Source organism: Phyllobates terribilis, unplaced genomic scaffold (assembly GCF_046119375.1).
Source record: "Phyllobates terribilis strain yellow unplaced genomic scaffold, ASM4611937v1 Scaffold_5__5_contigs__length_657084704, whole genome shotgun sequence".
Lineage (NCBI taxonomy): Eukaryota > Metazoa > Chordata > Amphibia > Anura > Dendrobatidae > Phyllobates > Phyllobates terribilis.
Genome location: NW_027362765.1, coordinates 273,426,599 through 273,442,828, shown reverse-complemented (window position 1 = coordinate 273,442,828; position 16,230 = coordinate 273,426,599). Strand labels below are relative to the sequence as shown.

Sequence of the window (16,230 nt, the reverse complement as noted above, 5' to 3'; positions counted from 1 at the left end):
ATTTCTCTATCTGAGCCGATTTCAATGTCCCTTACAGACAACACAGTAGATTGAGGAGGAAGGGAGGAATCGCAAGGTTTGCATGACAGTAGGAATGAAAAAAATACAACTATAGAAGTTATTGCATTCATGTGCATTAGCACTCTTAAAGATTATTATTAGTGTCAATTCTATGTGCAGATATGATAGAAATTCCGCTATCAAAGCTGTATCAGTATTCCATAGCGAGTTCCAACAAGATATAGTAACACTGAGAGAACCTAATTCGCTATATAGCAGCTACCGCTTTGAAACAGCTGTCTACAAATGGGTGTCTGGATTGGCTAACACCCTTAGGCCAGATTCACAGGAGAACATGAAAATCAGGCATTTTTAATCTAGAAAAATTGAGGATTTTTCATTTATATTGTCAACCACCTAACATCCGTTCTTTTTAAACAAGTTAAAGCCTATAAAAGGCCAAATACAGCTTCCTAAGTCAATAACTGCAATAGATCCCTTTAAAAATGGATGCCTGAGGATGGGTAATAATTAGTTTCAACCAGAAAACACTTTTGATGTTATGGATACCCAAGTATGCATGATCCGTTCAGTTACTATTGAAAAAAAATAAATGAGCCACGTCCACCAATGCGGAGCCACTTATAGGAAAATCCTGCTTCCTGTCTGTGATTCCCCGGCCCCCTCTGCCTGCTTCCTGTCTGTGATGCCCCGGCCCCCTCTGCCTGCTTCCTGTCTGTGATGCCCCGGCCCCCTCTGCCTGCTTGCTGTCTGTGATGCCCCGGCCCCCTCTGCCTGCTTCCTGTCTGTGATGCCCCGGCCCCCTCTGCCTGCTTCCTGTATGTGATGCCCCGGCCCCCTCTGCCTGCTTCCTGTCTGTGATGCCCCGGCCACTTCTGCCTGCTTCCTGTCTGTGATGCCCCGGCTTCTCTGCCTGCTTCCTGTCTGTGATGCCCCCTCTGCCTGCTTCCTGTCTGTGATGCCCCGGCCCCCTCTGCCTGCTTCCTGTCTGTGATGCCCCGGCTTCTCTGCCTGCTTCCTGTCTGTGATGCCCCGGCCCCCTCTGCCTGCTTGCTGTCTGTAACGCCCCGGCCACTTCTGCCTGCTTCCTGTCTGTGATGCCCCGGCCCCCTCTGCCTGCTTCCTGTCTGTGATGCCCCGGCTTCTCTGCCTGCTTCCTGTCTGTGATGCCCCGGCCCCCTCTGCCTGCTTGCTGTCTGTGATGCCCCGGCCCCCTCTGCCTGCTTCCTGTCTGTAATGCCCCGGCCACTTCTGCCTGCTTCCTGTCTGTGATGCCCCCTCTGCCTGCTTCCTGTCTGTAATGCCCCGGCCCCCTCTGCCTGCTTCCTGTCTGTGATGCCCCCTCTGCCTGCTTCCTGTCTGTGATGCCCCGGCTTCTCTGCCTGCTTCCTGTCTGTGATGCCCCGGCCCCCTCTGCCTGCTTGCTGTCTGTGATGCCCCAGCCCCCTCTGCCTGCTTCCGGTCTGTAATGCCCCGGCCACTTCTGCCTGCTTCCTGTCTGTGATGTCCCCTCTGCCTGCTTCCTGTCTGTGATGCCCTGGCCCCCTCTGCCTGCTTCCTGTCTGTGATGCCCCGGCTCTTCTGCCTGCTTCCTGTCTGTGATGCCCCGGCTCTTCTGCCTGCTTCCTGTCTGTGATTCCCCGGCGCCTCTGGTGTCTGAATGACTGGTCAATGCTGAGATTTCACAAAGAGAAGCCAGTCAAAGACCGGAGGCAGGCAGAGAGGTTGTGAATTACAGACAAGGAGGAGAAGACCCAGTGCACAGTCCGGCCCCTGTGCACCGAAATCTAATTGGCAGAAAACTTCAAATAGTGACTAAAGAAGAACCACAAAGCGGATTTCTTCACTAAAGGTGTCATTATAATCAGTATTACAACCCTGTTTTTACATTTCATTACAAAATAGTGCTGCAGGTTCTGTTTAAATAAAGTCACTGGGGAAGATGTTGTCACTCTGAAGTAAAGAGTAAGTGACATAGTTGCCATTGACAACCAATTAGGTTGGTGCTTTACCTTAACAGAAAGCTGCTGAAAAAGGAGAGGTCAAATTTATTTGGTTGTCACGGGCTGCTACTATTTTATTTCTATTTTCCATTGGTTTTAATTGATCTTAATAAGTAAAATCCTAGAAGAAGCAAGTAGGACTAATTGCTGAGTAACCAACTCCTAAAATATATAATAAATTGGGTACAGTAGTTCAATGCAGTTTGTGGGGAATATTTTGTCATAAGAATTTGGGAAAGTTATGAAATGTCCTATAAATGTCTGTCCTATTCCTGATCTAAGGGTCTAGACTTTTAGCAGAGATGAATCTGTGCTACAGTAAATTTATCACTTAAACATGGGCCATGTATGAGGGAGTCGGAGTTGGAGTCGGTGTTATGGAAATTGAGGAGTCGGAGTCGAAGGTTTGGCTTACCGACTCCACAGCCCTGGTTCACACATTGGTGGGTTTTTTAGTACACTGTAACCACAACAGAAATCCTAAGGAAAAAAGGCCGTTTTGAATGGGACAGATCAAAATGCCCATACAACTCTATGGGCTCAAGAAGATAACAGACAGAACACAGATTCCTGTTCTCCATTTGTAACAAAATATTTGACTGTAATATTGGACGCACTGAGAACACACTGATGACATGAGCTTCAGGTTTTTTTTCCTGTATGGTTGCTTTATTAATAAAATGCTATAAACCTGCAGACATGGGGTTAAATTGCAGGTTAATAGTGTTCGAAAGCCGTGCGGCCACTGCAATGAAAGCCCGGCAGCCTTGGGCTTTCAGTCATGAAGGTTTGTCTGGACACTTCTTCAGTCACAGCTCAGTACATAGTGTGCGGCGGCTGTAACCACGCCCCAGCTGGGGCATGGTTACAGCCGCCGCGCACTATGTACTGAGCTGTGACTGAAGCGGCGCCGGTCCTCTCTGAGGGCGTGCACTTTCACCCCTTCTGGACACTGTCAATCACTGCTCTTCAGTGTCGTAGGCCTCATTCACACATCTGTGTTTAAACATCAACGTGAAAAAATGGTACCCGTGTCGTCAGTATTTAGTATCTGTCTTTTTTCACAGATGGATAAAGAAATAAATGACAAAACTTCTCCAATACTTTGCAATGTTAAATTTGGACACAACATGGACTGTGCACTGATTCCATCTGTGTGCTGTACAGGTTTATCACGGACCCATAGCCTTGTATTGGTCCTTACCATCCGTGCTGCCAGAAAAAACAACGACATGTCTCTTTGTATTTCGCACGGAAACACTGTCCGTGGGAAACACGGTCCATGAAAAACACAGGTAAATAAACAGCACCGCAGATTATAACTGGCACGAGTTGTATCCTGGGAAAAAACGAGGCCTTAGGCAGACTGCTACATCAGCTGCTTGTTGGCAGTGTCTGGGAAGAAGGAGTGATAGTGCACTGTCCCAGACGAGACTGAAGAAATGTCCAGTTGGTCTAGAAACAAAAATTTTACATAGTGCCTCCAAAATCAACACGTGAATATCTGTAATAAAGAGATGCAGCAAAAAACGCAAAAGAGCATCAGAACTGTGAGGGCTGGCTCAGACATTTGTACCTGGTTAACTTTTTTTTATTTCTTGAGCAAGTTCCAGGTCCTCTTTAAAGGGGTTGTCCACTACTAGGACAACCCCTTCTTGATCTAAAAGTTTGGTGGTGATGAAATATAAAAGCTTATACTCCCCTCCCATGCCAGCACCATTCCAGTGGTGTCGGCACTCGCGTTCCCAGGGCTCTCGTGTGGTTGTTATGACACGTGAGCCTGGCGCCCAACCAGCGCTGGTGTCACTGTCCCCGCCTTCGGTAAATCGAACATCAGGAAGAAATGTGAGCAGCCGCAGTCTTGACTTCCTCTTGATGTTCAATTTGTCCAAAAGCGGGGACAGTGACACCAGCGCTGATTGGGCGCCGGACTCGCATAACCACCACACGAGAGCCCCGGGAACAAGAGTGCCGACACCGCTGGAACAGCATTACGCAGGAGGTGAGTATAAGCTTTTTTATTTTATCAGCGCCAAGTGTGGGGTATGAGGAAGAGTTCTACAAGTAGTGGACAACTTCTTTAAGTGTTCTTTAGGCCAGTAAAGCAAAACTTTTAATGTTTTAGAAATGTATACAAATGTACAGAGCTTAATAGATACAAAGGTAAAGAACTAAAGGACATCCATAAAAGGTGTAAAAACGGTTACAAAAATAAAAAGTGTAAAATACTTGGCAATCAATTCCATGTTGTAAATGCCTTTGCCTGCTCCCAAGAACAAGAGCAGAAACTACCTACATTCAATTGACATGGATCCTCAACTTATGTCAACAGACCATTATTTTTACACACTTCAACATTGGGTTAGGTTGGAAAAACAACCCCCCTGCTCCATAGGACAGCCTATAGGATGGGCACTAGATTGTTCATGCTTATCACCACCTACCCATTTCAACCAGCTGTTATGAATAAGGAAGAAGTGGCAATGGTAGGTATCGTTCCATAAGCCACCATACACCCTGACCATCAGATAGGTGCTAACCACCACTGGAAGGGGGAGAGATCATACCAACGGAGATCTCACTAGATGAGACATACTGTACATGTGGTGATGACATGGAAGAATCATACGAAGAAAAGCTTGAAAACATAATTTACTAAAACTATCAGCAGCTGTTTTTAACACACTTGGTTATAAAATGAACCCCATCCTGATATCCACTGTATTTGTGCTACGGAAGTCGTGTCACATGTATGGGGTTTCATCTGAGCCTGCTCCATATGCAGACAGCGCAGCTTTATTATCCCACCACAGTCAATAGCAATCACTGCATCTATGTTGGGGAAAGGGGAGCATGACGGCATAGCAGGGTCCGGATGGCTTTTAGTAGCAGTGGGGGCCTATCTTCCACTGCCATCATTGGGCTTCTATGATGAACATGTATGCAAGGATTTAAAGAACACAGTTAAAATGGCAACATAGGACAAAAGTATTGGGTATTGTGCAAGGGGGCACAAAAGCGATTCTCTAAATTTCCCATCATGTATATTAAAAATCTAAAATATATATTTAGTATCACCAAGTTCATAAAAGTAGAATATTAGATCTTGCGTGATTTTTCACTTACCTCAAAGAGTCTTATGCACCTCAAGATGGTAGATAAGCTTTATATTGGCATACTAGAATAAAAGCGACATCATTTTTTTTTTGCTGGAAGTGTAAAATAAAAACTTACCAACAATGGCAGAATTGTTTGATGTTTTGTTTTTTTTTTTATTTCCATTTTTCTGCAAAAAAAAAAAAAGTTAACTTTTTTTAGTACGTTATGTAAATTTAAATGGTGGTGTTCAAACTTGTCCCACAAACAGGGCCTTACATGGATATGTCGGTAAAAAAATAAAATGATTTTTCTTGGGCGAGACTGAAAAAAAACAAAATGATTAATAAAAATGACCACAGTGAGGAGAAGGGTGAAACGGGGTGTTGGAGGTGTGAGAGATGTAGCTCCATTAGCATTGCTACCAATCTATACTCTCTGTCATGGGATTCTCAGGCCGGGTTTACCCTACACAATTGCCTTGGTTAAATGACTGCTGATTGGCTACATGCAAGCCGATCTGTGGTCATTTATTGGGCTGTTTGGACCGGCTGACTGCACTCCAGTGTGCACAGAACGATCATTAAGATGATCGTTCTGTGCACATAGAACATCATGCTGTCGGCAGCACATCACTTGTTTAGAAGACAATGTACTGCTGATATTGATGACTTCTAAGCTTGCTTAAAAATCCTCTTAAGCGACAAATGAACGGCTTGCTCTTTCATCAGGTGTTTGGCAGTCTGTTTAGACAAACTAATAGCCAGGAACAAATATTCCTATGAACGCTTGCTTCTTGATTATCGGCTTGTCTGAATTGTTCAAGTGCTTGTATGTTTTGGACAATTTCCAAAAGTTAAACAGACCCTAAGCTAATGAAAAAATGTCATCCTACTGAGACCCCCAGCAAGCAACTGTAATCTGTGGGACAATCTAGCAGTAAGTGTTGAATTTCCGTGCAGCATCTAACAGGAGAAATTTCTAATTGGTCATTGTACAGTCCCCATCTAAATCAATAGACTGTGCATTAGAGTTTTTGTGAATTTATTTGCATGACCCAATCTAGCAGCCATGTCAGTAAATTGTGGCATTCGGACAGGAGCCTTGAGAACTACCTCACCTCATATCTCCCTCCCAGCATTTGAAGTTCTCCTTTTGATTACCTGGCCTGGCACAACCATCACGTGTGTCAAGCCATAATGATGACATTGCACCAGGCCAGCTAATCAAAAGAGGAGCCTTGGTTTCCAGAAGATAGGAGGCGATTATCAGGGTTCCCATCCAACAGTCCATTGGCCACATATTACTGACTTGGCCAATGGACCAGGTTCTGCAAATCAATTAGCACCATCTCTATTGTGCATATGCTCTTTAGTGTAAGTACACTGCTTACCAATCAAAAGCTTCATTAATTTCTAGCGCTACTCCGGTCATCTTCTAGCCCACATGGCCAAAAAGTAGACAAGTGTCCCACACAGGGGTTTATAGGTGGACCAGAAGTCACTTTTTCAAGGTAAGTCTATGGACTCTCCACCTTGGCCAAGTTGTGTGAGGATCCTGAAGATAGGATTCTTCTCTTTTAAGTTACAAAATCCTAGTAGGGTCTTTGAAGGTGAGTTTTCTAAACTAGACCACCAAATTAAATTCTATTTTTCAAATGCTTAAAGTGAATGGCCTACCTTGAAGGCCATATTTTTAACCTAACATGGTCCAAAACTGTGTGCTGATGAATTTCCTAATGTCTCATAACACAGCTTGTTTGCGACAGAGTTCATATACTCTACATAATCAGTAAGCTACCTCTGGTGGTGGCTGCTGGCGGCCGGTAGTGAGGACTTTTGAGAATACCAGGCCGGTAAAATAAATTCATAGAGTCTGAAATAGTTTTTTTGTACTTGTACAGTTTCTCAATATGATATTTACATTGTATAATAAAAGAATAGCTGTGACTTTTCCTTTCTTTTTTCAGTACCAATGCTGCAGCTAAAGGAGGAGTTTCTTGACGGAGAGGACTATTCATTTCTGCAAGGAGCTTCAGATCAGGAAAGTAATGGATCTGGCAGCTATTACATTAAACAGGAACCTTGATGCAAATTGAATGATTCTTGATCATAATTTAAGAATGTTTTCATATAAAAGAAAAAAAAACTATTTGAAAAATAAAACACAAATGGACTCCTGTGCAGGGACACTCTGTGAAGTGACAAAGAAAATATTTTGGTGAAGAAGAAAAAAAAAAAAAAAAAAAAAGATTTTACAGTTTATTAAATAACATTAACGATTTTGTGTTGTATTTGAAGTTTTTGAAAAGAATTTTAATATTTTCAAATTTTACAAATATTGTGCATTGTGGGCACTGCAACAAAATTCTTAGTTTTTTGGTACACTTAGCAGGGCTAGATATATTTGTTTAGGAAGGGTGATATTTTGCAGAAAAAAAATAACAAAAAAAATTACACTTGGTACACACTGGGTAGCTTTTTTTTTCCGTGACCAGGAAATTTATGTTAGTTGCTTTTTTGTTTTGTTTTTTTAAATGTTTCAGAATGTTGATCATATAAAACTTGCCCATCTATAATTAATTATTTGAGCTTTAAGCTCAATTTAATTGATTGGAATGCACCTGCTTCCTCATTATTATGGTTCAGACCAATGTCTTTGCTTTTCTGCCATATTTTTATATTATTATTTTTACTTTTCATGTTTCAGTGACAAAACTATTAAAGTAAAATGGTGAAAGGCACATACAAAGATCTTACTTTAACAATGTTTTTCTGTGCTTTTAGTTATATTATAAGACAATTGTTTACTTCTCTTTCATTAGGAAGTGACTGATTTCTTTAGACTGAATACCACATAGCTCTGACTATAAATGTGAATGTTCACCCATAAGCACCCTTTTTTGTAACTGAACAACAGTCGATCGTTCAGGTTAGGAGCCTCCATTGCAGATTGTTTCAAAAATTCCAGTAAAAAAAAATAACCAAGCGCTATTGATTCTAGCATAATGCCAGAAACTCAACAAGACCCTACTTTAGTCAATTGGGTCCTCCTTTAAAGAAGCATTCCCAGACAAATTGTATTCCTAATTCCTAGCTAATTCCATTGACCGATTGCTGTCTTCTCCGATGTCCAGTGGCACTCCTGTCCTCTTGTAGACCTTATGACCTCAAATCCAACTTGCCAGCTCACAAAAGGGTATTTGTGGGAACTAGAAGTTGCATTCCCAAGGTAAGTCTATGGAATCTCGTTCTGAGTTTCATGGGTTTAGATTGGGAAAGCTATACTGTGTGAGGCTGAATAATGACCAAATGATGGGTGCGGAGGAGCAGTGCTGGAACCCTGAGAAGTTGACAATCTAAGTTTTTCAATGCACTTGCCCTACAGTACACACACATTTAGAGGGGACAAGGGAATAAAAATGTAGCCAGGAAGATACTATAATATTTTCTATTATAGAGAATTAGTAACGAAATCGATCACAAGGTTTCTGCTATCTCATGTGAGAGCAGCATGATATCCTCTCTGATACCAGCGATGTGTCACTTACTGGGCTTATTGTTGTAAATGTGATAAAAACATGGTTTTATCTGCTGCAGATCTACAACTTCATTAGATGCTGAGCTCTGTATAACCCCGCCCAAACCACTGATTAGCAGCTTTCTGTGTACACTGTGCATAGGCAGAAAGCTGCCAATCAGTGGTGGGACAGGTATATATTAACCTAATGAATATGGAGGACTACCTGACAGGAAGTTTACTTGTTCTCTAGTAATAATCTCCTGCTGATAAAACTGTGATTTTATCAAAACTACAGCAAGCAGCCTAGTAAGTGACATCCCTGGAATCAGGGTCTCTGCATTTTGCTGCTCTCAGATTAGGTGGCAAAAACCTGATGACGGATTCCCTTTATGTAATAAAAGCCAGGATTTTAGAAGTTTACTATGAGCTGCCATATTGAATTTTTTGTACAAACAGTATGGAGTTAGCTCCTTGGCACCTTCTAGAAGAGTCACTCTTTGGCACTGCAATTTGGAACTCTGTATCTGAAAAAAACCTCCCACAACTACAAAGATTTCTTCAAAATTAATCAGCACAGAATTTTGGTGTTAAAAGGTATCCTTATGTACACTTAAAATAAGAAACATGCATGAAAAGCACAGTAAGAAAAAGCCTTGAGAGAAATATGGCAAGGTGGGGCTGGGGTCGAGAGACCAATACATTCCATCACCCAATAAGCACATAGATCAATGTGCCTTGCTTTGTGTCAGGCACTGAATACCACAAGTTTTCAGATATCTATTTTTGTGTTCATTTGTAAAACCATTCTCAGCCTGCATATTTCATAATTGTCCTGTATGGAAAGCTTGTAAATGATGCCTTCATTATGGAAGCACCCATGCTCGTAGATTACAGAGGGCAGTCATTGGCCCTAAGATCTCATCGATGACTGTTTGCAGTCAATATTTCACTGCTGGGAATATACCGAGTAATGTAGTCTGGTAATATATTAGTTTGGTACACACAAAATTGGCCTTCATTGCAATATTACAAAATAATCTCTGCTCTCCTTTCGCTCTTGAACTTTTGTGTGGGTGTTTGGTTTCATAGGCTATTCTACAGGGTGGGCCACTTATATGGATACACCTAAATTAAATGGGAATGGTTGGTGATATCAACTTCCTGTTTGTGGCACATTAGTATATGGGAGGGGGAAAACTTTTCCAGATGGGTGGTGACCCGGCGGCCATTTTGAAGTTGGCCATTTTGGATCCAACACATCAAACTTATTGAGAATTTCATAAGAAAAAACAATGGTGTGCTTGGTTTTAATGTAACTTTATTCTTTCATGAGTTGTTTACAAGTTTATGACCACTTATAAAATGTATTCAAAGTGCTGCCCATTGTGTTGGATTGTCAATGCAACCCTCTTCTCCCACTCTTGACACACTGATAGCAACACCGGAGAAGAAATGCTAGCACAGGCTTCCAGTATCCGTTGTTTCAGATGCTGCATATCTCTTATCTTCACAGCATAGACAATTGCCTTCAGATGACCCCAAAGATAAAAGTCTAAGGGGGTCAGATTGGGAGACCTTGGTGGCCATTCAACTGGCCCATGATGACCAATCCACTTTCCAGGAAACTGTTCATGTAGGAATGCACGGACCTGACACCCATAATGTGGTGGTGCACCATCTTGTTGGAAAAACTCAGGGAACGTGCCATCTTCAGTGCATAAAGAGGGCAACACATCATCATGTAGCAATATCAGATATCCAGTGGCATTAAGGTTTCCATTGATGAAGAATGGCCCCACTATCTTAGTACCCCATATACCACATCATACCATCAAGATAAGAGATGTGCAGCATCTGTAACAACAGATACTGGAAGCTTGTGCTAGCATTTCTTCTGCGGTGTTGCTATCAGTGTGTCAAGAGTGGGAGAAGAGGGTTGCATTGACAATCCAACACAATGGGCAGCACTGTGAACACATTTTATAAGTGGTCATAAATGTGTAAAAAAACTCATGGAAGAATAAAGTTACGTTAAAACCAAGCACACCATTGTTTTTCTTATGAAATTCTCAATAAGTTTAATGTGTCACATGACCCTCTTCCCATTGAAAAAAATAAAGTTGGATCCAAAATGGCCAACTTCAAAATGGCCACCATGGTCACCACCCATCTGGAAAAGTTTTCCCCCTCCCATATACTAATGTGCCACAAACAGGAAGTTGATATCACCAACCATTCCCATTTAATCTAGGTGTATCCATATAAATGGCCCACCTTGCATAATCTTTATAGTCCAAATATCTCCTAAGATTGCAATGCAACAAAGAAAACCAGAGCATCATCCTGTAGCATCCCTGATAATGTGTGAGCATTGTGCTGGATGGAGGACTAGTTATATCAGATGTAAAGGTTGAAAATCACTATGCCATCTCTGCAGGGCTCAATTTATCATGACTGCTTCTACTCTCATGACCAAAGTTTGGCTAAACGATCTGCTGTTCCAATAGTTTCTTACCTTTCTGGCCTGGAGACACACAGGGATCTAAAACACCATTGCATCAATATATTGTGCTATGCAGGTCCAGACGTACCTATGGCGTGCACATAGTAAGCCTCAGTCTTGTGGGCAGGAACAACCGAAGGTGAAGAACATTCGCACTTCAGAAGAGACATTGATGTGTACAAGGCTAGGTTCACACGTTCAGTATTTGGTCAGTATTTTATATCAGTATTTGTAAGCCAAAATCTGGAATAGAACAATCCGAGGAAAAGTATAATAGAAACACGTCACCACTTCTGTATTTATCACCCACTCCTGGTTTTGGCTTACAGATACTGATGTCAAATACTGACCAAATACTGAATGTGTGAACGTAGCCTAAGGCTGTATGATTCACCCAGAAGATTTGGAAGTTTAAATATGTGAGACTGAAATATTGGGAGATTTAGGAGCTTTTGTCACTAAATTGAAAATGAATCTACTTATGCATAGATTTAGAACCCTGTTTCCGCATTGTCCTCTTTAGTTTTGTCATCATGGTGACCTGACAATGTGACCTCTTACCATAACTGAGAAACACTTTTATAGTCTTATTAATATATTCAGTCCTTTTAAAACATAATAAGTTTCCTCCTTAGGAAAGATTAATGTGGGAAGATAATAGTCTACGTTACCATTACGAGGAGTACGTCAGCAGTTTTGAACTAAGAGGGATAAGGCAGTTTAAACTATCGAGGTGGACGTCATACTGGTTCCATGATTGAGAAAAGCAACCTTTAATCCCCCTTGCGCTGCACAGGCCTTTGGGGGCGTCTCCTTCATGTGAGGTGTCCTGGGCGCTCTGCACTGACTGTTTCCCAGCCTATCCCCTCCACTTGAGGAGTTTGAGGTTTGGCTTATTGACTTCACAGTCCTACTTGTAGCAGACAACCCTTTAGCTCTTGCTAATACCCCTTCATTATAGTGACAACTCTTATCCCAGTCTCCATTTTTTCCTCATTTATTCCCCACAGGAGTCCCGGAAGCTGAGATCAGTGACTGTCTTGCAATGTTCCTTCAGGTTGCTGCTGCCTGTGTAATGTACACCGAAGGTCTCTTTATGGCTAAGGCTGGGTTCGCCTGAGCGTATTTCACGGTTCTTGTACGGCCCACAAGGCAGCAGGTCTCCAGATCTGAACTTACAGCCTTATATCTGCCTGTAAGTGAGGGTCAGGAGACCTGCAGTCAATCCAGGCATTGCGATCCGAATATGGATCTTGGAATACGTAAGTCAACCTGGCCTAATAGTGATATGTCTGACTTCCCTTTAATTGCACTCAATCCTCAATGCATAGGCTTTGATTGAGCATCTAACAGTTATAGGTGGGAATACAGTGCTCATGTCCTCCACATACATGCCAGCTCAGCATGAGTAAAAAGCGCACACAAAGCATGTTCAGTTGTATAGAATATATTGTTGAAGAGAGAGCAGCATAAAATACTGCTTTTTGTTTGGTTGTGATTTTGATGGAGTTTTGTCCATGGTTATGTGAAAAATCTCTTTACTTGTGTATAAACTTAAAACAATTTTTATGCAGACTATGTTTTCATAACTTCAATTCAATTGATGATACATTTAAAGAATGCTTTCATACATGTCAGGAGTGATGAAAAACTTGGAAAAAATGATAATTTCACACTATGTAGTAATGGTCTTCTCATCAGGAACCCTCATTTTAGCCTCTATTCACACATCAGTTCTACTCTGTCAGTTTTTCTTTTGTCTGAATAGCGTAGCAGCTGTAGTTTTTTACCCATTGTAAAAATGGACATCTTTTAAACCCAGAAAATGAAGTTATATTCTCCCTGCAGCCACTTGCTTCCAGTTATTGGGACGATGAAGGGACGTATACAGTCACCACTCACTGTACAGTAAGCGCTGCTATAATCACTTCCCCTGCACCTTGACTGAAAGCCTACTACATGGCATGTGTGCCAAGCAGGCTATCAGTAAAGGTGCGGGAGGAGTGATTGCAGTGCGCTCACCAGTAGTGCATGCTGACTGTTACTGCCACTGGCCCGCCCCGATGACTGGAAGCAAGTGACTGCAAGGAGCAGGGCTGTGGAGTCGGTAAGCCAAACCACCGACTCCTCAATTTCACTGACTTCTGACTCCACAGCACTGCTCACTGCTGAGCATGTACATAAAGTGCAGCTCAGATTCATCTCACTACTGAGCGTGTACATAAAGTGCAGCTCAGATTCATCTCACTGCCTCACTACTGAGCGTGTACATAAAGTGCAGCTCAGATTCATCTCACTACTGAGCGTGTACATAAAGTGCAGCACAGATTCATCTCAACTAAAAGCCGAGATCCTTAGATCAGGAACAGAACAGACACTTTCATAACTTTCCCAAATTCTTATGAAAACATTTACAGCACATCCTGCATTGTACTACTGTACCCAATTTATTATATATTTTTAGAGTCGGTCCACTTTATACTGACTCCAACTCCGATTCCAACTCCACCAAAATGGACACCAACTCCACCTCCGCAACCTTGGCAGGGAGAATATAACTTCATTTTCTCCCGGTAGCCGCTGTTCCAGTTAGACTAGCAAACATGTTTAAAATGGTATTTTTCACTTTCTAAATTTGTTCCCCCCAGTGATGACATATTCATGGTGATGAGCGCAAGTGCTCGTTACTTGAGTTTGCCTAGGGTGCTAGGGTACTCACTGGGTATCGCGGGTGCTTGAGTGACATGTTTTGAGTCTGACGTACACGGCAAATCCCCGCAAGTTTTGTGGCTGTCTAACAGCTGCGAAACATGCGGGGACTCGAACATGTCACTCGAGTCCCTACGATAGTCGGTGCATACCCGAGCACCCTAGGCAAACTCTAGTAACGAGCACCTGCGCTCATCACTACATATAGGACATCAATTACAGAGATAGTCATTTAAGTAAGATACCTTCATTGAGGTTTCCCACGTTCATACATTTGTGAATGTAAACTAACAATTAGCACATTGTAAAGTTTATGGCGAACTGTGGATCAAATCCTTAATGCAGACTGAAACCTGCACTGCTCGGATTTGGGAAGCTTTTTTATTTCTCATTATTATTACATATGTCGGTTAAGTAATTCAGGATTTGTACATTGGTGGAGCAAGGCTAGTGTATCCTGTAATTTAAGTATTCAGAGACTTCTTGAGACCATCTTAAGTACAATAATGCCTCAAAATTTAGCTTATTATATTTTGGCGTAAAGTATATTATTCAGTGCCTCCACTACTAGGGAATTCCTTCACATTTTGATTTTGTGACAAGGAAAAATGAGCAATAATGTATACAGAAAAAGCATGTACAGTTTATAAATGCATAAATATTGAAATGTTTTTGTTTTGTTTTTTTACAAAATTTTAATTATTTTCTTCAGAGTTCTGTTTGCACTGAGATATATGGCAGCTAAAATATTGATTTTAAAATGTACCTGTCACCTGGTTAACTTTCTTTTTTATAGTGTACAGTGCAATATGTTCCTTGTACAAAGTAAAAAAAAAATGGGGGAACCCATTAAGTACACTTTGCCCTGAGAGAAATGTGAATTTTTTCCAAGACAGTTCTTGTATGGGGTCACTAAAGGGAAGCTATCATCAGAAAATTACCTACTAATTAAACCAGGTTTTTGTGAAGATATATATATTGGGTACAGTACAGACCAAAAGTTTCGACACACCTTCTCATGTAAAGATTTTTCTGTATTTTCATGACTTTGAAAATTGTACATTCACACTGAAGGCATCAAAACTATGAATTAACTCATGTGGAATTATATAGTTAACAAAAAAGTGTGAAACAACTGAAAATATGTCTTATATATTCTAGGTTCTTCAAAGTAGCCACCTTTTGCTTTGATGACTGCTTTGCACACTCTTGGCATTCTCTTGATGAGCTTCAAGAGGTAGTCACCGGAAATGGTTTTCACTTCACAGGTGTGCCCTGTCAGGTTTAATAAGTGGGATTTCTTGCCTTATAAATGGGGTTGGGACCATCAGTTGTGTTGTGCAGAAGTCAGGTGGATACACAGCTGATAGTCCTACTGAATAGACTGTTAGAATTTGTATTATGGCAAGAAAAAAGCAGCTAAGTAAAGAAAAAACGAGTGGCCATCATTACTTTAAGAAATGAAGGTCAGTCAGTCCGAAAAATTGGGCAAACTTTGAAAGCGTCCCCAAGTGTAGTTGCAAAAACCATCAAGCGCTACAAAGAAACTGGCTCACATGAGGACCGCCCCAGGAAAGGAAGACCAAGAGTCACCTCTGCTTCTGAGGATAAGTTTATCCGAGTCACCAGCCTCAGAAATCGCAGGTTAACAGCAGCTCAGATTAGAGACCAGGTCAATGCCACACAGAGTTCTAGCAGCAGACACATCTCTACAACAACTGTTAAGAGGAGACTTTGTGCAGCAGGCCTTCATGGTAAAATAGCTGCTAGGAAACCACTGCTAAGGGCAGGCAACAAGCAGAAGAGACTTGTTTGGGCTAAAGAACACAAGGAATGGACATTAGACCAGTGGAAATCTGTGCTTTGGTCTGATGATTTGAGATCTTTGGTTCCAACCACCGTGTCTTTGTGCGATGCAGAAAAGGTGAACGGATGGACTCTACATGCCTGGTTCCCACCATGAAGCATGGAGGAGGAGGTGTGATGGTGTGGGGGTGCTTTGCTGGTGACACTGTTGGGGATTTATTCAAAATTGAAGGCATACTGAACCAGCATGGCTACCACAGCATCTTGCAAGCGGCATGCTATTCCATCTGGTTTGCGTTTAGTTGGACCATCATTTATTTTTCAACAGGACAGTGACCCCAAACACACCTCCAGGCTGTGTAAGGGCTATTTGACCAAGTGGGAGAGTGATGGGGTGCTACGCCAGATGACCTGGCCTCCACAGTCACCAGACCTGAACCCAATCAAGATGGTTTGGGGTGAGCTGGACCGCAGAGTGAAGGCAAAAGGGCCAACAAGTGCTAAGCATCTCTGGGAACTCCTTCAAGATTGTTGGAAGACCATTTCCGGTGACTACCTCTTGAAGCTCAT

The 16,230-nt window shown here is 42.0% G+C and overlaps 1 protein-coding gene across 1 annotated transcript in view; it reads left to right on the top strand.

Annotated features, from left to right (window-relative positions):
* Positions 1-9,780, top strand: part of MBTD1 (mbt domain containing 1) — an 81,088-nt gene extending 71,308 nt beyond the window's left edge. Inside the window, exon 16 of the mRNA XM_073684176.1 lies at positions 7,090-9,780. Coding sequence (XP_073540277.1) covers positions 7,090-7,208 — 119 coding nt within the window. The 3' untranslated portion in view covers positions 7,209-9,780. The remainder of the gene's footprint in view (positions 1-7,089) is intronic.
* Positions 9,781-16,230: the final 6,450 nt, after the last annotated feature.